We start from the raw sequence: 21,135 nt of genomic DNA on the forward strand, positions 1-21,135 counted from the left end.
TACAAAGGAAGAGCATGAGGGAATGTTTTATCTTGACTATAGTGGTAGTGATATACTCTACATACATGTTAAAATTCATAAAACTGTACAATCAAAAATGTCCATTTTATTATATGATAATAGAAAAAAATAGAGGAAAAAGATGACAGGATCTTTATCTGCTTAATATTGTCTCTAGGTTCTTTCCTAGAGACAGTCATATGCTGAAATAAATAATAAAAAGTGGGAATAATTATTTTAAAAAACTCAGTCCACGTATGACTTAGGTATCCCTTGAAAGTTAGGTACACCTGTTACAGATGAGGTCAACTGATTAAACTAGCCCAGTCAGCTTCCTGTTTAAATTTTAGAGTTCCTGATTTTCACTCCTTTTATTTTAATGCTAAAAGTCAATAACTTCCCTCACTTCCCACAAGCCCCATCAGCAGCCTAGCACTGGCTCATCTGTGGTACACTAGTGATAAGCAGTAGCTGAGTAGGGGACAGAGATAATAGCGTTTTGTTTTTTTTTTTGGAAAATGTGCTTTGGTAGGCCAGTAAGATGATATTCAACAGTTTCATGAGAGAAAAATTAGCCAGAAACCCTAACACAACCAAAGGGAGGTGAAAACTGATGATTGACTGATTGTTGATTGACTGACTGAAGCAGGGTCTCCCTCTGTCATTGAGGCTGGGGTGCAGCAGGGGCAATCATGGCTCACTGCAGCTTTGACTTTCCTGGCTCAGGTGATGATCCCACCTCAGAATCCTGTGTAGCTGGGACTGCAGGTGCGTGACATCAGACCTGGCTAAGTTTTTGTATATTTTGACGAGACAGGGTTTCACCAGTTGCCCAGGCTGGTCTTAAACGCCTTGGCTCAAGTGATCCATCCGCCTCGACTTCCTGAAGTGCTGGGATTACAGGCATGAGCCATAGCACCCAGCTGAAAACTGTTGATTAGAATGGTTAAAAAAAAAATTAGTAAGCACCTGAAAAAAAGCTTTCCTATCTTAAGGGTTTTTGATTCAAGACCACCATGTGGCCTTGATTCTTAATGTCCTGTCACTATTACTTCACTTCTGTCCTCCAGTAATCACTGCCGTCTCATCTGGTATCTACTTTTTCAGTTCTTCCAAGCTGTAGTTATACTCTGTAAAAAAAGGCACAGCAGAAATATCTATTCTCTCAATTTTGAAATGGCCGAAAAATTTTAAAACTTAAACAGCATTCATGTCCTGTTTTGGACTGACATCCCAAGATTTTAGTGGAGGGCAGTAATTTTCATTTTTAAATTACAATGCACCTTCCATTCCTCAGAGAAAAGTAAGTTTCTCCCTTTTTCTACCTCACTGTCTCTTGGCTCTCAAACCCTCCTGGGCTAATACGTGTCTTTGGCCCAGATGAAGAAATAAGAAAATCCTATGGGAGGGCTTTCTTGCTTGAGGCTATAACAACAGGCAGAAAACACACGCACACTTTTTAAATTCTCACCTCAAAATTAGTTTATGTGACTGTGAAGATGCTGGCATCTCTCACTCTTGTTACTTACATTAGACTCTAACAGGCAATCAAATAATTCTGACATGTGGTGGCTATATTTTCTAATGAGACAGTTTCATTTAAGCATCTGATGATTTTGTCATTTGGGGAAACCTGTGAAATGTCAAAGACCCTCTCCTCTAAGAAACCTGGCAGTGTTTATTCTTCCTAATGAATAATATCCCCTGGATGTCCAGGGGAAAAACACGTGCAGAAAATTATGTGAGAATTCTTTTCTAACTGTAAGCCCAAGAAAAATGATCTTTTGTTAACTAGTAGCTGTAGACTATACCAGTATCCTAAGAGCAATACTGTCCCTTCATTGTTAAGAGGCTAATTTCCCAGTAAAAATCATCTTCTGCATATTGTGAAATCCAAACAAAATACTGTAATAACTTATAAAATGTCTGTCAGAAAAACAAGGAATCCCCCAAATACTCAAGCTTCCTAATCAAATAATATAAAAATCTATCTTGAGAAAATATTGAAAAAGCTTTAAGCATGCATGCGCACACGTGCAAACACACACACACAAAATGGACCCAACTAAATAACCCCAACTAGGAAAATGCTTTACAGAACCTAAGACAGCAAAAATGAAGCATCTGTAATACTCACAAACAATTCTCCATGTTAAATACAAAAAGGCAGTATAATCTAACATATGATAAGCTCTCAGTAAGGAATGCAAAGAAAAAAATGTCAGGAATAGAGGAGAGAAATATAGAAATACAGCTCTCTTTTAGAGGGCAAGTCTTTGGATTTTATTTCATTAAAAAATTCTTTAGAGGTAATTTTTCTATTAGACTTTTCTTAGTTTCTAAAATTTTAAGTACTTTTGCAATAATAAAAGCTTTAAAAAGTTTAATGAGAAATTGGCAAGGAAACCAAGTCTATTCACATCCTTCACATTTAGGTGATCCCTCAAATGGCCTGAGATACTGAGAAATTACTATGTGCTTAGAATTGCACAAAGAGTTTTATAACATTTTATCCCATTTAAGCCTCTGGACAACACAACAAACAGGTAGTATTATTATGCAGAGAAGTTGAGGAACTTCACACCTCTAGCAAGCAGCAGAACTCAGATTTCAAGCCACACAGTCCGACCTCAGAGCAGCTGTGCACAACCTCTACACTGTTAACCTCCTTGTTACTTTTTTGGTTCTTTCTAAGCATCTAATCTGATTTACTATTTCTAGACAACTATATTTGTATTTTATCTATTTCTATTTTTCACGTTGTTGACATTTCTTTAACAGCTTTACAAAAATGAGTATAATATCATAAAATTCACCCATTTAAATTGTACAACTATGGGGTTTTTGTTGTTGTTGCTGTTTTTAAGAGACAGGGCCTCATTATGTTGCCCAAGCTGGTCTTGAACTACTGGGCTCAAATAATCATGCCACCTCAGTCTCCCCAGTAGTTGGGATTACAATGGGTACCACCACACCCAGCTAACTTTGTTTTTTCAATGGTATTAAACAGAGTTGTGTGACCATGACTGCAATCTATTTTCAAATCACACCAAAAAGCAACCCCTTGTTAGCAGTCATTCCCCATTTCTCCTCAACTTTCCCAGCCCTGCGCAACCACCAATCTATTCTCTATCTCCATGGGTTTGCCTATTTTGGGTATTTCCTAAGAATGGAATCATATGTCATGGGCCTTTTCGTGTCTGCTTTTTTTTTTAAACTAGCATATTTTCCTTTTTTTTCTTAAATTGAGATGGAGTTTCACTCTGTCGCCCAGGCTGGAGTGCAGTGGAATGATCTCGGCTCACTACAACCTCTGCTGCCCAGGTTGAAGTGATTCTCCTGCCTCAGCCTCCCGAGTAGCTCAGACTACAGGCACATGCCACCACACCCCGCTAATTTTTTTGTATTTTTAGTAGAGATGGGGTTTCACCATGTTGGCCAGGCTGGTTTCAAATTCCTGACCTCAAGTGATCCCCCTAACTTGGCCTCCCAAAGTTCTGGGACTACAGGCATGAGCCACCACGCCCAGGCAGCATAATGTTTTCAAGGTTCAGCCATGTTGTCACATGTATTGGTACTTCCATTCTTCATGACCAAATAAAATTCCACTGTATGGATATGCCACATTTTATTTACCTTTTTATCAGCTAATGGACACTGGGTTTTTTCTACAGTTTGGCTATTATGAATAATGCTGTCATTAACTTACACATACAAGTTTTTATGTGGATATATGTTTTCAGTTCTCTTGGGTATATACCTAAGAGAGGAAGTGCTGGGCTATTTGGCAATTTCATGTTTAGCCTTTTGAGGAACTGCCAGACTGTTCTCCAAAGCAACTGTACCATTTTACATTCCTACCATTGATATATCAAAGTTCCGGCCAGGTGCAGTGGCTTACACTTGTAGTCCCAGCACTTTGGGAGGCTGAGGCAGGTAGACCTGAGGCCAGGAGTTCGAGACCAGCCTGGCCAACATGGTAAAACCTCATCTCTTCTATAAATACAAAAAAAAAAAAAAAAAAAACTAGCCAGGCATGGTGGTACATGCCTGTAGTCCCAGCTACTCAGGAGGCTGAGGCAGGAGAATCGCTTGAACCCATGGGGCAGAGGTTGAAGTGAGCCGAGATCGTGAAACTGCACTTCAGCCTGGGCAACAGAGCGAGACTCCGAGAAAGAAAGACTAAAGAGAGAAAGAAAGGGAGGGAAGGAAAGGAAGAAGGGAAGGAAAGGAAGGAAAGGAAGGAAGGAAGGAAACAGGCCAGGTGTGGTGGGTCACGCCTCTAATCCCAGCACTTTGGTAGGCTGAGGCGAGCAGATCACCTGAGGTCAGGAGTTTAGGCCAGCCTGGCCAACATGGTGAAACCACGTATTATAGAGTGAACTGTGCTCCCTAAGTTCTTATCTTGATGTCCTGACCTCCAACACCCCAGAATGGAACTGTATTTGAAGACAGGATCTTTAAAGAGGAAATTAAGTTAAAATGAGGTCCTTTGGGTGGACTCTACTCCAATCTGACTGGTGTCCATATAGGAAGAGGAGATGAGGATGCAGACACACACAGACTCCCATGTGAAGACACAGAGAGAAGGTGCCACCTACAAGGCGAGGAGAGAGGCCTCAGAAGGAACCAACACCTAAACAACCTTGGACTCCCAGCATCCAGCACTGCAAGGAAATAAACGTCTGTTCTTGAAGCCTCCTGTCTGCGGTGCATTGTTGTGGCAGCTGAGCAGACAAAAACAATGTGTCTCTACTAAAAATACAAAATTAGCTGGGCATGGTGGCACATGCCTGTAATCCCAGTTACTCAGGAGGCTGAGGCAGAAGAACCACTTGAACCCAGTAGGCAGAGGTTGCAATGAGTGCACCACTGCACTCCAGCCTGGGCAAAAAGAGCAAAACTCTGTCTCAAAAAAAAAATTACGCCAGGCACAGTGGCTCATGCTTGTAATCCCAGAACTTTGGGAGGCTGAGGTGGGTGGATCATGAGGTCAGGAGTTCAAGACAAGTCTGGCCAACATAGTGAAACTCTGTCTTTACTAAAAATACAAAAAATTAGGGCCGGGCACGGTGGCTCAAGCCTGTAATCCCAGCACTTTGGGAGGCCGAGGCGGGTGGATCACGAGGTCAAGAGATCGAGACCATCCTGGTCAACATGGTGAAACCCCGTCTCTACTAATACAAAAAATTAGCTGGGCATGGTGGCGCGTGCCTGTAATCCCAGCTACTCAGGAGGCTGAGGCAGGAGAATTGCCTGAACCCAGGAGGCGGAGGTTGCGGTGAGCCGAGATCGCGCCATTGCACTCCAGCCTGGGAAACAAGAGCGAAACTCCGCCTCAAAAAAAAAAAAAAAAAAAAAAAAAAAAAAAAAAAATTAGCCAGGCGTGGTGGTGGGCGCATGTAATCCCAGCTACTCAGGAGGCTGAGGCAGGAGAATCACTTGAACCCAGGAGGTGGAGGTTGCAGTGAGCCGAGATCACACCACTGCATTCCAGCCCAGGCAACAGTGCGAGACTCCATCCCTAAAACATAAATAAATAAAATAAAATAAAGTTAAATCAAATTAATAAAAAATAAAAGTAAATAAATATAAGTTGAAATATATATATTGCTTATAGCCATTACTAGGGGAAAAAAAGTAGAAAAATACACACACATACACACACACACACACACACACACACATATATGAAGGTTCCAATGTCTCCACATTCTTCCCTAACACTTGGTATTATCTGTCTTTTAAATTACAGCATTCTAATGTATACGTATAAAGTGGTATTTCATTGGAGTTTTGAATTGCATTTCCCAATTGACAAATTATATTGAGCATCTTTTCATGTGCTTATTGTCTATTTGTACATCTTCCTTTGAGAAATCTATGTTCAAATCCTGTGCCTATTTTTAATTGTTTTTGTTCAATTACTGAGTTGCAAGAGTTCTTTATGTAGTTTAGATACAAATGCCTCATCAGATATATGATTTGTGAGTTATTCTGCTCTGTGGGTTATCTTTTCACTTTCTTGATGATGTCCCTAGAATCACAAAAGTTTTTAATCTTGATGAAGTACAATTTATCTACTTCTTCTTTTCTTGCTTGTGCTTTCTGTGTCGTTTCTATAAAGCCGTTGCCTAACGCAATGTCACAAACGTTATGCCTATATTTTCTTCTAGGAGCTTTTAGGTTTAGCTCTTACATTTAGATCTTTGACACATTTTGAGTTACTTTATACATGGTGTTAAGGTAAGTAAATTTTTAAAATCCTATTTTATTTTTTCATTATTTATTTATTTAGAAAACAAGTCTTGCTCTATTCCCAGTCTGGAGTGTAGTGGTGCGATCTCAGCTCACTGCAACCTCCGCTTTCCAAGTTCAAGCTATTTTAGTGCCTCAGCCTCCGCAGTAGCTTGGATTATAGGCATACGGCACCATGCCTGGCTTATTTTTGGGTTTTTAGTAGAGAGGAAGCTTCGCCATGTTGCCCAGGCTGGTCTTGAACTCCTGGACTCAAGCAATCCACCTGTCTTGGCCTACCAAAATACTAGGATTACAGGCATAAGCCACCATGCCTGGCCTTAAATCTTATTTTAAAAGTTTAAATTGGCATCATCCTTACCTTTCATCTCTCTGTTTTTCTCAAATATCATCAACCACCAGCTAGCACAGAGTTTAAAAACCTCAGACTCTGAGGTTAGAATGCCTAGCTTAGAATTCCAGCCATCTCGTGTGACCTTAAACAATATACTTGACCTCTGTGGGCCTTGATTTTCTTGTCTATAAAATGAAGAGACTAACAAATCCCAGAAGGAACCAACACCTACACAACCTTAAAGATGAGGATTAAATGTCAATAATATATCCAAATGCTTGCCATAGTAAGCACTTTTAACAGAATTCAACTATTCTTACCTTCTAAATATCACTCAAGTTTGTCTGTTCTCATCAGTTCAAAAGTTTCTACACTACTGGAGGCCATCATTTCTTACTTGGATCACTAAATCCTACTCTTAAATTATTTCCCTACTTCTAATCTTGTCTCTTCCAAATTCATTCTATATCTGACCCCATAATGACCATTATAAAATGGTCATGTATCTTGCATTTAAAAAAATAGCTCCCTGGTGCCCCTAGGTTGAAGTCTAAATGTCTTAACAAGTGAACATGGAGACTTCCAGGTTTGGCTGCTATTTACCTCTCCGGCCTAATCTCTTACTACTACTCCTACCTGGATACATGACTTTTTCCACCTATAGAAGACTTACTATAATTATCTTTCATGGATCAGCTAGACACCACTTTCTCTGAGAGGTCTTTCAAGATGATTCCATCCTATTCCAAATAAACGTACCTTCTGTTGCACTCTGAATTCTCCCTATCAACACATTCATTATACAGTGTTATAGCTGTTTACTCATATCTCTTTAATATGAGAACTGGTGAGGATAGACAATATTTCTTTATCACCACATCCCATAATGAGTATCACAGTCATAGGGCAGATGATTAATAAATATTGTATGGGCTGATGAATGGCCTCAAAAGTACACATGTATCATGTGGCACTTTTCTCCACTAGAGAGAGAACCCACCAAAACAATAACTTAATACAAATTATTTTCATGTTTTAATTTAATTTTTTTTTTTTTTGAGATGGGGGTCTCTATTGCCCAGGCTGGAGTGTGTAGTGGCATGATCTCAGCTCACTGCAACCTCCGACTCCTGGGTTCAAGCCATTCTCCTGCCTCAGTCTCCCAAGTAGCTAGGATTACAGGCACCTGCCAGCCTGGCTAATTTTTGTATTTTTAGTAGAGAGGGGGGTTTCACCATGTTGGCCAGGCTGGTCTTCAACTTCTGACCTCAAGTTATCCACCCACCTTGGCGTCCCAAAGTGCTGGGATTATAGGTGTGAGCCACTGTGCCCAGCCAGCCTAGGAGTTTCAATCAAACATGAGTACTACTGTCATTACTACCATGACGCACACGTGCCTGACTTGTGGTTGACTGATAACACTAAACAAAATGAGAGAAATAGTTAAGATGCTTGATGTGTCAAGTGTACAAAACTCAAACTAGATGAATTATTTTTCAAGTTTCTCTGTTTTCTTATTCTTACCTTCTCTGCAAAGGAAAGGTTTTTAAATGAAACATAAATTTCAGGTAAATTCCAATAATCTTATTAAGTAAATTCAACTTGCAGGAAGAAAAAAAATGGAAATTTGAATAACCACTTTTAAATTGTTGGTTTTAATTCAACTTTTAAAAATAATCACTTCAGAAACTTCTAAAGTCCTGAAAGTAGCCACTTAATTCAATAAAATCCCATTCTAATCCCTATTCTACTTGGAGTAAAAATAAGGATTAGGAGTAAAAAGTGGCCTTATCTTTTAGAAACACATACTAGTTATTTACGAATGAATGAGAAGAAAGGGAAAGTTGGCAAATTCATCTGTAAAATCATCTGGGTCTTTGGCCTATTGAGAGTCAGGAGACTAGGTTTTTAATTAATATTCCAAATTCTAAAGTTATTAGTCTTTACAAATTTTTCATTTCTTACTCTGTCAATTTAAAATTTCTATTTCTCCAGAAATAAATCTAGTTTGTATGGGTTTTTAAGTATACATTTAAGTATACACTAATACTAGTGTATAATCATATTTTTAATTAAAATATCTCATATACAGAAAAAAAGTTACTGAAAACTACAATCAAACTATAAATTTGGCTGGGCACAGTGGCTCATGCCTGTAATTCCAACACTTTGAGAGGCTGAGGTGGGCGAATCACTTGAAGCCAGGAGTTACCCAGCCTGGGCAACATAGACAGACTCCATCTCTACAAAAAAATAAAAAATAAAAATAAAAATATTAGCCAGGCATGGTGGTGCACACATGTAGTCTCATCTACTCAGGAGGCTGAGGTAGGAGGATCATATAAACCCAGGAGGTCGAGGCTGCAGTGGGCTGTGATCACCCAACTGCACTCCAGCCTGGATGATAGAGCAAGACCCTGTCTCAAAACAAACAAAACAAACAAATCAACAAAAATCTATAAATCTGTGAAATTAAATTTGATCCAAGTATTAATATTTTGGGGCAAAATCAGTTTGAAATATTGTATACCTTTACTCATACTTTCTATTGCAAACAATCTACATATTTAACAATCAGACACTATCGAACTATAAAAGGGGTTGGCATGCCTTCTCTGTAAAGGGCCAGTCAGTCAGTATTTTAGGCTTTGTGAACCAGACAGTCTCTGTTTCAACGACTCAACTTCAGTAGTCTCTCAGTATCTGTGGAAGATTGGTTCCAGGATCCCCCTGCAAATATCAAAACCCACAGATGCTCAAGTCTACATAAAATGGCATGGTAATTGCATGTGATTTAGGAACGTCCTCCTGTATATTTAAAATAATCTCTAGATTACTTATAATACCTAAAACAATGTAAATAATATGCAAATAGTTGTTATACTGTTTTGTTTTCTTATTTCTATTTATGTTTTAAAATATATTTATACATATTCCATTATATTTTTCCCCAAATATGTTTGATCCATGGTTGGTTCAATCCACAAATCCAAAACCTACAGATACAGAGAGTCAAATATATATTTTTATAGCATGAAAAGGAGCCACAGACAATATATAAAAAAATGAGAATGGCTGTTTTCTAATAAAACCTTATATACAGAAACACATGGTGGGCCGTTCTTGGCTTCCAGGCCACAGTTTGCCAACTCAAGTATTAAAAAAAAATCCAAGAGTCACAGAACTAAGCCTTCTAGTTTCCCTCTACCTTCCAGGCCCTGCTGCCTTACTGTTAACATAGTAAGTTGAATCTAGCCTTCCTTATTCCCAAAGTTTCACTTCTGGGACTTTAAAGATCCTGAAGGACCTAAAATAAACTTGCTTTCCTCCTTGCCAGGAGATCTCATCCAATTTCAATTCAGTTAGAGGTAAGTGCTCCTTGGATTAGCCATTGAAGAGCAGTTCATGGGCTCTACTGAAAAAATAATCAAAGTAAGTAAAGGTTTGTCTCTATCAAAAGACTTCTATAAGACAGGTATTATTATCCCTGTCTTCACATGAGAAAACTGAGACTTAGAAAGGGTAAGTTATTCAGCCAGGGTCTGTTCCATACCCAATGCTTGATTTTCTATATCATTCTGCCTCCAATATATTGAATTGATAAAGACAAAAATATGGTAAATCAAAACAGATAAGTAGCTATGTCAACTTAGATCACTAAAGGAAATTATTTTGTCAACTTAATATTGTTTTCTTATAAAGACTCTGATTCAGTATTTAAATCACTGTTTCAAATATGTTTTTGAGCATTTTTGTCCTACACAATTACCAATTAAATAACAAATCACCAGAAAAACAACAAATTCCTTTTCTGGATTTTGTGGTATTGGTACTCTTACCTGACACTGGTTAATAGCTGCATGGTTGCCATGGAATGGAGACTGTCTTTCTTTATCTCGATGATGCCGACTGCTGTGTTTACTTCTCTGCAACTGCTGGCGTAATTTTGCAATCTGAAAAGGCAAAAACAGCAAATACGCCAGAATGTTTTCCACACGAAATAAAAACACATCCTTGCTTAGTAAGAACCAGTAAAACTCACCCTTAGTAAGTCCTTTGAATTTTTGAACCGTATCACAAAGTCTCATTTTTTTGTTCGTAATTTTATACATACGTACACACGTACGTATGCATATACGTTCCAAAACTGTTCTCAGCCTTCAAGCTTCCCAAGCACTACACAAATAAAGTTTTCAGCACTTAGAATAAATTACATTACAGTTTTCTTGAAGAATTCAAAAAATAACAATCATTCTCATTGCCCTTACCGTTAAGTTTTTCTCTCAACTTAGATTTCTTTACTGAACACCTAACTTTCAACAGCTCCAAAAATAAGGCAGTATTTAAAAATCAACTCAAGCCATGAAATATATTCACAGCTATCATCTTTAAATAACAAATGCAATTCCAATGAATATTACATACTATTCTTTGACTGAATTTTTGTATTTCTACATTACATGTGAAATGAAAATGTCATTAATTAGCAACACAGAAAACGGTAATCATAGCATAGAGCCATAATCATCCTGGTTATAGTGAGTACTGAATTTCAGAAATACCACCACATATAGAAAAATAATAAATGTGACCAGGCACAGTGGTTCATGCCTGTAATCCCAGCACTTTGGGAGGTCAAGGCAGGCAGATCGCTTGAGGTCCAGGGTTAGAGATGAGCCTGGACAACATGGAGAAACCTTGTCTCTACTGGAAACACAAAAATTAGCTGGGTATGGTGGCACACGCCTGCAGTCCCAGCTACTTGGGAGGCTGAGGTATGAGAATTGCTTGAGCCTGGGAGGCAGAGCCTGCAGTGAGCCAAGATCACATCACTGAACTCCAGCCTGGACAACAGAGCAAGACTCCGTCTCAAAAAAAAAAAAAAAAAAAAAAAGAATAAATGTGAATTTGTTGTATTGTTACAATTTTTAAATCTGGTGTTTATATTATGTTGACAGGTATGAACGTTCCTAAAAAAAAGACAAAAATACATAAGTAAGTGATAAATGAATATCCCTACTCTAATCTTTATGAAGTCAACACAGTAATTGTTTTTCTGTTATTTCACAACCCAAAAAGAAAAAAGAAATCAATGGAAAAAAGAAATCAATGACAAATCCTTGCTGTCCCAATATCAAGGAAATAGCCAACAAAAGGATCGTATTTCCACACCCACTACCTTAGAACCATTTTTCTGACCTCCTTAAGTTGATCTGTACTGCCCCAAGATGCTGAGCGCTTGTGAGACCCTTTCTTCTTTTCAGCATATTCTTCAGCCCATGCACTCTCTGTCTGTAATGAAAAAAGAGGGGAAGCATACTTTAACAAAAATCATTTCACAACAATGTATACCATATTTTTCTATTATAAAACACATTTCCATTACAGAAAAATTAGATATTAAAAATAATTAAAATAACACAAATTACCCAAAATTATCCTAGTACCAGTTACTTAACTGGTATTAATTACAATTAATATTTTAGCATACTTCATTTTTATTGCTAATAAATTAATATTTTTACATAATTATGATTATACTACAAATAAAGCATTTATGGAACAAAGTTAACATATATAGTAACTGTACTTACTATAGTTAACTAACATATCATAGCTAATGATGTTAGTTATTATTATTAGCATGCTAACATTCTTGTGTTCTGACGTGCTAGGCACTACGCTTTTATATGCTTTATCTGATGTAACACTGTAAGTTGCCTAAGGTCTTATGCTAGAAGTGGCAAAGACAAGAAATAAATCTAAGACTCCAGAGCTCATAATATTAACTTCTATATTATGTCTAGTCTTGCCTTAAGTATCTGCAGAGAATAGCTTCAAAAATGTTAAGCCTTAAGTAGTTATACCAAACCTAGAATTTTAAAAGAGTGTATTGGAAAAGAAAATACAAATAAGTTCCTAGCACATGAAACTATGCTCAACCTCACCCCTCAGAAGAGAGAGCAATTTAAGATTGAGCAATTTGCTAATATAAACCCTCTTATATTGTTAGTGGGAGTGTACAGTCTTTACGGGGAGAGATTCAGCACCTGCTATCAAAGTTATAAATGCACTAACTGACACAGCAACCCCTTATTTAGTAATTTATCCTGCACAGATACCAAATGTACATTTTTATGTACAAAATGACTTGCATATTATTCCTTGTACCATTGTTCTTACAAGTAAGACTGAAACAATGTAAATAAGTTAGATTTATTTAGGCTTGGCTAAATAAATTATGGTATACCTTTATAACAGAGTACTGTGCAGCTATAAAAAAATAAGGAAATTTACAATATACAGATATGAAATAATCTCCATGATAAACTGTTAAGTGAAAAACCTCAAGGCTTAGTACAGTGTGTATAGTAATTGCCTTTATATGGGACTGTGAAAAATAATGTATGTGTATGTAAATTATATCTGGAAGAAAATACATGGCAACAAAGAAAACTGATACCAGTGGCTCTCTCTGGGGAGAAAGAGCCTTAGTGTATACCCTTCTGTACCTTTTCAATTTTACACTAGATGAATGAATGGATAGCCTCTTCAAAATAATAAAAAATACCAAAAATCACTGTCCACAGTTTGAATATCCTTTGCACCATTAACGTACAATTACTAATTATAAAATGGTCTAGTTTCAAATGGGGAAGAAAAGAAAGTTTTCAAAAATAAAGAAACTGTGATTCTAATTAATCATGTCCCACGTCTGGATCTCCTCCTTATAGCTAAAAGGACTCCATTCTGATGAGGAGCCTTAAATACACCGAATCAAAAGGAAGGGCTACAATTTGGTCATCTTCCCATCACCACTCTATGCCCTGTTTCACCCTAAACTCCAGTTTCACACTGAGGTTACCAACTGATGTCACACATCCCAGAGGAGATCCCTACTGTACTTATAATGTCTCATATTAGGGTCCACAGGCTCTTTAAGTCCATTGTTAAAATACCTGTCACAAAGATCAACATGTAAATAGGACCAGAGAGTATAAAGTCAAAATCAAAAACCAAAATCAAAGTAATAATCTTAACACTACAAAATTTAAAATCTTAGCAAATGAATTCTTTTTTCTTTTTAAACTTTTAAGTTCAAGGGTACTTGTAATGATTATACAGGTAAACTCGTGTCATGGGGTTTGTTGTACAGATATTTCGTCACCCAGGTGCTAAGTCTAGTACTCATTAACTACTTTCCCTGATCCTCTCCCTCCTCCCACCCTCCACTCTCTAGAAAGCCGCAGCATCTGCTGTTCCACTCTATGTGTCCATGTGCTCTCATTATGGCTCCCATTTGTAAGTGAGAACATGCAGTATTTTGTTTTCTATTCCTGTGTTAGTTTGCTAAGGATAATGGCCTCTAGCTCCAACTGGGTCCCTGCAAAGGACATGATCTCGTTTATTTTTATGGCTGCATAGCAGTCCATTGTATATGTATCACATTTTCCTTATCCAGTCTACTGTTGATGGGCATTGAAGTTGATTCCATGTCTCTTCTATTGTGAATAAGCAGCATAGTATGCATGGTTCAGAATCACATATGTTGGTGTTAAACAAACATGTTTAAGTTTCAGATCAGTTAAATAACATTTTGGGGCCAGGCGTGGTGGCTCACGCCTGTAATCCCAGCACTTTGGGAGGCCAAAGCAGGCAGATTACAAGATCAGGAGTTTGAGATCAGCCTGGTCAACATAATGAAACCCCATCTCTACTAAAAATACAAAAAATTAGCTGGGCATAGTAGTGGGCACCTGTAATCCCGGCTACTTGGGAGGCTGAGGCAGCAGAATCACTTGAATGTAGGAGGCGGAGGTTGCAGTGAGCCAAGATCATGCCACTGCACTCCAGCCCAGGCGACAGTGCAAGACTCCATCTCAAAAAAAAAAAAAAAAAATTTTTTTTGTATCTTAGGCAAGATGCTTCTCCTATATGAATTTTTAAATTCCTCATTTATAAGAATAATGTTAGGCCAGGCACAGTGGCTCATGCTAGTAATCCCAGTGCTTTGAGAGGCCAAGGCTAGAGGATCACACAGTTCAAGACCAGCCTGGGCAATGCAGGAAGACCTCGTCTCTACAAAAAAATTTTAAAATTAGCTGGGCATTGTGTCTCACGATTGTAGTCCCAACTACTTGAAAGGCTGAGGTGGGAAGACTGCTTGATCCTGGGAGGTTGAGGTTGCAGTGAGCTATGCTTCCTCCACTGCACTCCAGCCTGAGTGACAGAGCGAGACCCCATCTCCAAAAAAAAAGAAAGAAAAAGGCAAAGGAATAATGTCATCTACCTACTAAAATTATAAGGTAATTAAAGGAGTTAGTATATGTGAAGGATTTAATTTTTAAGTACGGTGCCAAGAACAAAACATTCACTCAGTAAATGTGTATTATTATTTCCATTTCATTATGCCAAGTAGTCATTACTTATTTTGTTATCTCTATGGTCATAAAGCTATATGAAAGAATGTAAATAATTTTTTGATGAAAAAAATTTCAACTAATAATTGAAGTAAAATTTCAAGTAAAAAACTAAAACAAGATAGAAACAGAGTAAATTTTTTTTTTTTTAAGATAAGTTTTTTTTTTTTTTATACAGTCTCGCACTGTCACCCAGGTTGTAGTGCAGTGGCGCAATCTCAGCTCACTGCAGTCTCCGCCTCTCTGCCTCTAGGGTTCAAGCAATTCTGCCTCAGTCTCCCAAGTAGCTGGGACATGCGCCACCAGGCCCAGCTCATTTTTTTGTATTTTTTAATACAGACAAGGTTTCACCATGTTGGCCAGGATGGTCTCCAATCTCCTGACCTTGTGATCCTCCCGCCTCGGGCTCCCAAAGTGCTAGGATTACAGGCGTGAGCCACTGCGCCCAGCCAAAATAGAATAAGTTTTATGAAAATATTTTTGTACATTATAATCAAGTGGAAATGATAATAGGCCTTTATAAAACATTACAAGTGGGGAGAAACAAAACCTGGTTCTTTGAGGATTCTACAGGTTACTATGTCTCTGAGTGACAGCTAATAAGGAGAGTAAGAATAGGAATCTATGTGTGTAAATGTCTATAGATGTTATTATTTTTACATTCTAAAACTAAAAAACCCAACTCCTTCGTACATTTTATATTACTATTTATACGAAAACTTCAGGCTAAAATCATGATGAGCTGCTTTATAAATACAATTCCAAATTCAAAAATTGTTTAAATTTTTATCCTTGCATTTTAAATGTTGGCTCAGTATTAAATTCAGATCTTACTAGAGACTCTCAAATATAGTTTGAAAAAAAAGTTGGGTTTATACCCTCTCCCTATGTAAGAGGGGAGGAACCCTTAGAGATAAGAGGGAATCCCTCAATTTAGGTAATCTCCTTAATATTAAGTGAAATGCAAGGTTGCAGAAAAATGTATAGAATATATCTTGTGTGTAACCAAAAAAAATTAGTTTTTCTTGTTCACTTGTGTTACTGTGTGTTGTTGTGTGCTTGGGCACATGCAACCTCCAGGAAAGTAACTGATTTAGGCAAGAATTATCAATGGAAGCTAAAACTATTAGGTAAAAGATACTAAAGAACAGGATATTTGTGTGGTGCCAAAACTCACAAATTACTTGCTAATTATAAGACCAAAAGTTTAGTTTCTTTCCAAAGTGAAGGATAAAAACTTAATGTAGGCCAGGTATGGTGGCTCATGCCTGTAATCCTAGCACTTTGGGAGGCCGAAGCAGGCAGATCATGAGGTCAGGAGTTCAAGACCAGACTGGCCAACATGGTGAAACCCCTTCTCTACTAAAAAATATAAAAATTAGCTAGGCATGGTGTCTCATGCCTGTAATCCCAGCTACTTGGGAGGCTGAGGTAGGAGAATTCTTGAACCAGGACCCAGGAGGCAGAGGTTGCAGTGAGCCGAGATCATGCCACTGCACTCCAGCCTGGGCTACAGAGCGAGACTCCATCTCAAGAAAAAAAAAAAAATTAACGTAATTAAGAAAAAAGTACGAGAATGACCTGTTCTAGATTAATAAAGACTTAAGAGAAACCAACAGCAATATATGAATGTCGAATTGGGTCCTTTTGGGTCCAAGTGTAATGTATAAATATCAAACTGAGTCATTAAAAAAAAAAAGACATACTGGGGAATTTTTACCATAAACTGGTTATTACATGATATTACAGAATTGTTAATTTTCTTAGATGACCTAATGCTATTATGGCTATACAGAAAATATTCTTAGGCAATACATACTGTAATATTTAGAGAGAAAAGTGTCACGATATCTGCAACATACTTTCAAAAATTGCAGCAAACACATGCACACATACAAGATAGGTAAAGCAAATATGACAAATGTTTAAAACTCTTGAATTACAGTTGTAGTTTTTTTGTACATTTAACATTTTCATAATAAAAAGGAAAAAACCTTAGGTCATTTCCACTGACATTTTATGAACTCCATTTAGGACAATTCCAAAAAAAAAAATACCTCCATTAGCAAGTATTAGACCAACAAATCAATACAGAAGAATGACAGAGCTACAAAGTCATCACTTTGGAAATACTATAGTAATAACTGACTTAAGTAATAATCATCAACAAATGCTAAAAACCAATGAATGTTTCTTGGAGAACGGAATATTTATAAGCTCAAATATTTCTCCACAAATTACTTATTAGTTATAAAGGGTTCTGATGGATCAAACTTAACATCACTGACTTCATGTACCTACTGATCCACAGGCAGGCACAGAGAGAAACATACATCACATACAGTATTCCTAACAAAAATACACTAAACTGAATCTTATCATAAAGGAATATATAAACCAAATACAAAAAATACTGCTCTATACACTTCAAAAACATTAATGTCATGGAAGACTCAAAAACTCAGTGTGAAAAAAAGACTGAGGAACTACTCTGGATTAAAGGATATTGAAGAGAAATGACATGTAAATGCCATGTGTGCTCCGTGACTGGATCCTGGCTTACAGGGGAAACTGCTACAGAGAATATAATCAGAGCAACCAAAAAATTTGGAATATAAACCATATAGTGAACAACAGTATTATATCAATCTTAACTCTCTTGAATTTGATAATTCTATTGGTATTTTTAAAAGTCCTTGTTCATATACATGCTGAAATACTTAAGAGTTAGAATGTCTGCAGTTTACTGATTAGCAAATTGACAACATAATTGTACATACAGACACAAAAATAAAGCAAAATGTGGCAAATGTTACTTGGTAAATACAAGTGAAAGGTATACTGGTTCTTAATATCCTTGCAACTTTTCTGTAAACTTAAGATTTTTCTAAAAATAAAAAGTTAAAAAAAATCATGGAAATTATTAAATGACAGTAATTTTAAGTATAAAAATTAATTTAAAGAAAAGCGAAGGTATATAACAGATTCCTATAGATTTATTAAGAACAAATTAAAGAAGATGAGAGTAACAGTATTAATTACTGAGACAAATTAAAAATAAGCAAAAAGAGCAACAGACAGCTTTGCTCACTTTAGTGATAAGATGTTCAGGTCAGGAAAAAAATAACTAGCAAAGACATCAATTTTACTTATACTTCTAATTCAAAACAGAATTGCTCTTTGTTCAACTAAGAAGCTGTGCTTTGATTATAGGACACTTAGGTATTGATTTAAAAGTAAAATTGAGTTTTAATTAAAATATGTTTTAATTTTGTTCAGTCTTGCCTTATGTACTAGAAGGTTTATATCAAAGTATCTAATAATGTGTCAGACACTGAATTAACATTTGGAGGTCAAGAGGAAATACAGTTCTTATTCTCAAAGAGCTTATTCTAGGAGAAAAGAATAAATAGCTAATTATGATACATGTGATGACAGAAGTCCCCTAAGAAAGGCATCTAACCCAGAATTGGAAGGACAGGGAAGGTTGGTAGGCACAGTTTTATGGAATAAGGAGATAAAACCAGAGTATGAGTCACACAGTCAAATGATGGAAAAAGCATTCCAAACAAACTAGATCGCTAGGGAAGCATCAGTGAGTTCAGCACATAGGGGCAGGTTCATTATTGAAACTTGGAGTACATCTTCAAAATTATTTTTAATGAGATTTAAAAAATGTTATTCCTTGACAAATACAGATGCAAAGATCCTCAATAAAATACTAGCAAACCCAACCAACAAAATTTAAAAAAAAAAAAGCATAGGTCACTGTGCAGGTGTGGCCCGTGAGCTTCGGGTGTCTTGAGGCGCTGGGTTGTTGGCTCTCAGGAGCGCAGGGGTTTGAGGCCTGCTTTCAGCTCGCGTCAGCCGAGCACTACCTGAGGCACCGTGATGCAGCAAGCCGAGCAAGCCAAGCCGCCCCGCGCCCTGGGCAGTGTGGCCATGGAGAATCAGGTGTTGACGCCGCATGTCTACTGGGCTCAGCGACACCGCGAGCTGTATCTGCGAGTGGAGCTGAGTGACGTACAGAACCCTGCCATCAGCATCACTGAAAATGTGCTGTATTTCAAAGCTCAAGGACATGGTGCCAAAGGAGACAATGTCTATGAATTTCACCTGGAGTTCTTAGAACTTGTGAAGCCAGAGCCTATTTACAAACTGACCCAGAGGCAGGTGAACGTTACGGTACAGAAGAAAGTGAGTCAGCGGTGGGAGAGACTCACCAAGCAGGAGAAATGGCCACTGTTTTTGGCCCCTGACTTTGATTCTTGGCTGGATGAATCTGATGCGGAAATGGAGCTCAGAGCTAAGGAAGAAGAGTGCCTGAATAAACTCAGACTGGAGAGCGAAGGCTCTCCTGAAACTCTTGCAAACTTAAGGAAAGGATACTTGTTTATGTATAATCTTGTGCAATTCTTGGGATTCTCCTGGATCTTTGTCAACCTGACTGTGCAATTCTGTATCTTGGGAAAAGTCCTTTTATGACACATTCCATACTGTGGCTGACATGACGTATTTCTGCCAGATGCTGGCAGTTGTGGAAACTATCAATGCAGCATTGGAGTTACTTCGTCACCACTACTGCCTTCTCTGATCCAGCTTGTTGGAAGAAATTTTATTTTGTTTATCGTCATTGGCACTATGGAAGAAATGCAAAACAAAGCTGCGGTTTTCTTTGTGTTTTATCTGTGGAGCATAGTTGAAATTTTCAGGTACCCCTTCTACATGCTAACGTGCACTGACATGGATTGGAAGGTGGTCACATGGCTTCGATACACTGCATGGATTCCCATATATCCACTGGGATGTTTGGCAGAAGCTGTCTCAGTGATTCAGTCCATTCCAATATTCAATGAGACGGGACTATTCAGTTTCACATTGCCATATCCAGTAAAAATCAAAGTTAGATTTTCCTTTTTTCTTCAGATTTATCTTATAATGATATTTTTAGGGTTATACATAAATTTTTGCCACCTTTATAAACAGCGCAGATGGCGCTATGGACAAAAAAGGAAAAAGGTCACTGGGCTTCTTGCCAGTTTGAGCCTAATCTGATTTTTACAGTTTTACCTTGTTGTACCAATGTGAAAGTTTTTTTAAGGTTAAATAATGAAATCCTCAGTAAGGCTATCTTCCTTTTTCCCAGTAACATTCCTGAATTTATTATTATCTTATTGTAGTACTTGCATGACATGGATTCCTGATATCTGATGAGGTTCATTCTTGTGTATTCAGTTAATGACAGCAAAAGGCTCAGCCCACTCCAACTCTAGCTCATGTTTAGTCTGTATAATACATGCCAGATATTTTTTTCAAAAAGTGCTTTATCCCTACAATGTATTCATAGTTCTTATAGTTGAGATTTGTTCTTTTCAGCTATTGCTTGTGAAAAAAAAGCAAGACTGTGTCACTCTATAGAAGGCTGTTAAAGTGACTCAGGCAGGCCTTAATTATTCGTACCTAAGGGGTTCCTTGTTTAGTGGGATGGCACTGACTTTTTGAAAATCAAGTAGACTGAGTCATTGATAAAACATTTCTAACAGTGGGGCTAGAGAACATGTTTTACATCTGACATCCTTTGGCCTAACAACATCTATTACTATAGTATTCAGCAGTGTGGGCATTGAAGAGGCACAGAATGCTTTGAAAGAAACTAATCAGAATCTTGGAACATCATGATCTTGCCATTTTTAAGTAAATCAACTATCTTCAACACTGAAGAAAAATGAACCGTTATTTATAAAACAATGAGATTACAAGTTCCAAATTCAGCCAGGAATGTGGCTCACACCTGTAATCCCAGCACTTTGGGACACTGAGGTGGGAGCATCAGTTGAAGCCAGGAGTTCAAGACCAGCCTGGGCAACATAATGAGACCCCTATCTCTACAAAAAATAAAAAAATTAGCTGGCTGTGGTGGCACACACCTGTAGTCCCAGCTATTCAGGAGGCTGAGATGGGAATATCCTGAGCCCAGGAGGTCAAGGCTGCAGTGAGCTGAGATTGTGCCACTGCACTGCAGCTGGGGTGACAGTGCAAGACCTTATCTCAACCAAACCACACACACACACACACACACACACACGAGGTCCAAATGGTAGCAGGGATGCAAAGGGAACACAA

At 37.7% G+C, this 21,135-nt stretch overlaps 1 protein-coding gene and 1 pseudogene across 1 annotated transcript in view; one reads left to right on the forward strand and one right to left on the reverse strand.

The window, feature by feature from the left end:
- The window catches only part of FAM117B (family with sequence similarity 117 member B), a 142,652-nt gene that overhangs the window by 39,375 nt on the left and 82,142 nt on the right, over positions 1 to 21,135 (reverse strand). Inside the window, exons 3-4 of the mRNA XM_064373155.1 lie at positions 11,792 to 11,884; positions 10,432 to 10,545 (exon numbers count right to left, since the gene is read on the reverse strand). Coding sequence (XP_064229225.1) covers positions 10,432 to 10,545; positions 11,792 to 11,884 — 207 coding nt within the window. The remainder of the gene's footprint in view (positions 1 to 10,431; positions 10,546 to 11,791; positions 11,885 to 21,135) is intronic.
- Positions 18,913 to 20,067, forward strand: LOC105705699 (very-long-chain (3R)-3-hydroxyacyl-CoA dehydratase 3-like; annotated as a pseudogene).

Source organism: Aotus nancymaae, unplaced genomic scaffold (assembly GCF_030222135.1).
Source record: "Aotus nancymaae isolate 86718 unplaced genomic scaffold, 86718_ANA_hifiasm-v0.15.2.pri h1tg000008l, whole genome shotgun sequence".
Lineage (NCBI taxonomy): Eukaryota > Metazoa > Chordata > Mammalia > Primates > Aotidae > Aotus > Aotus nancymaae.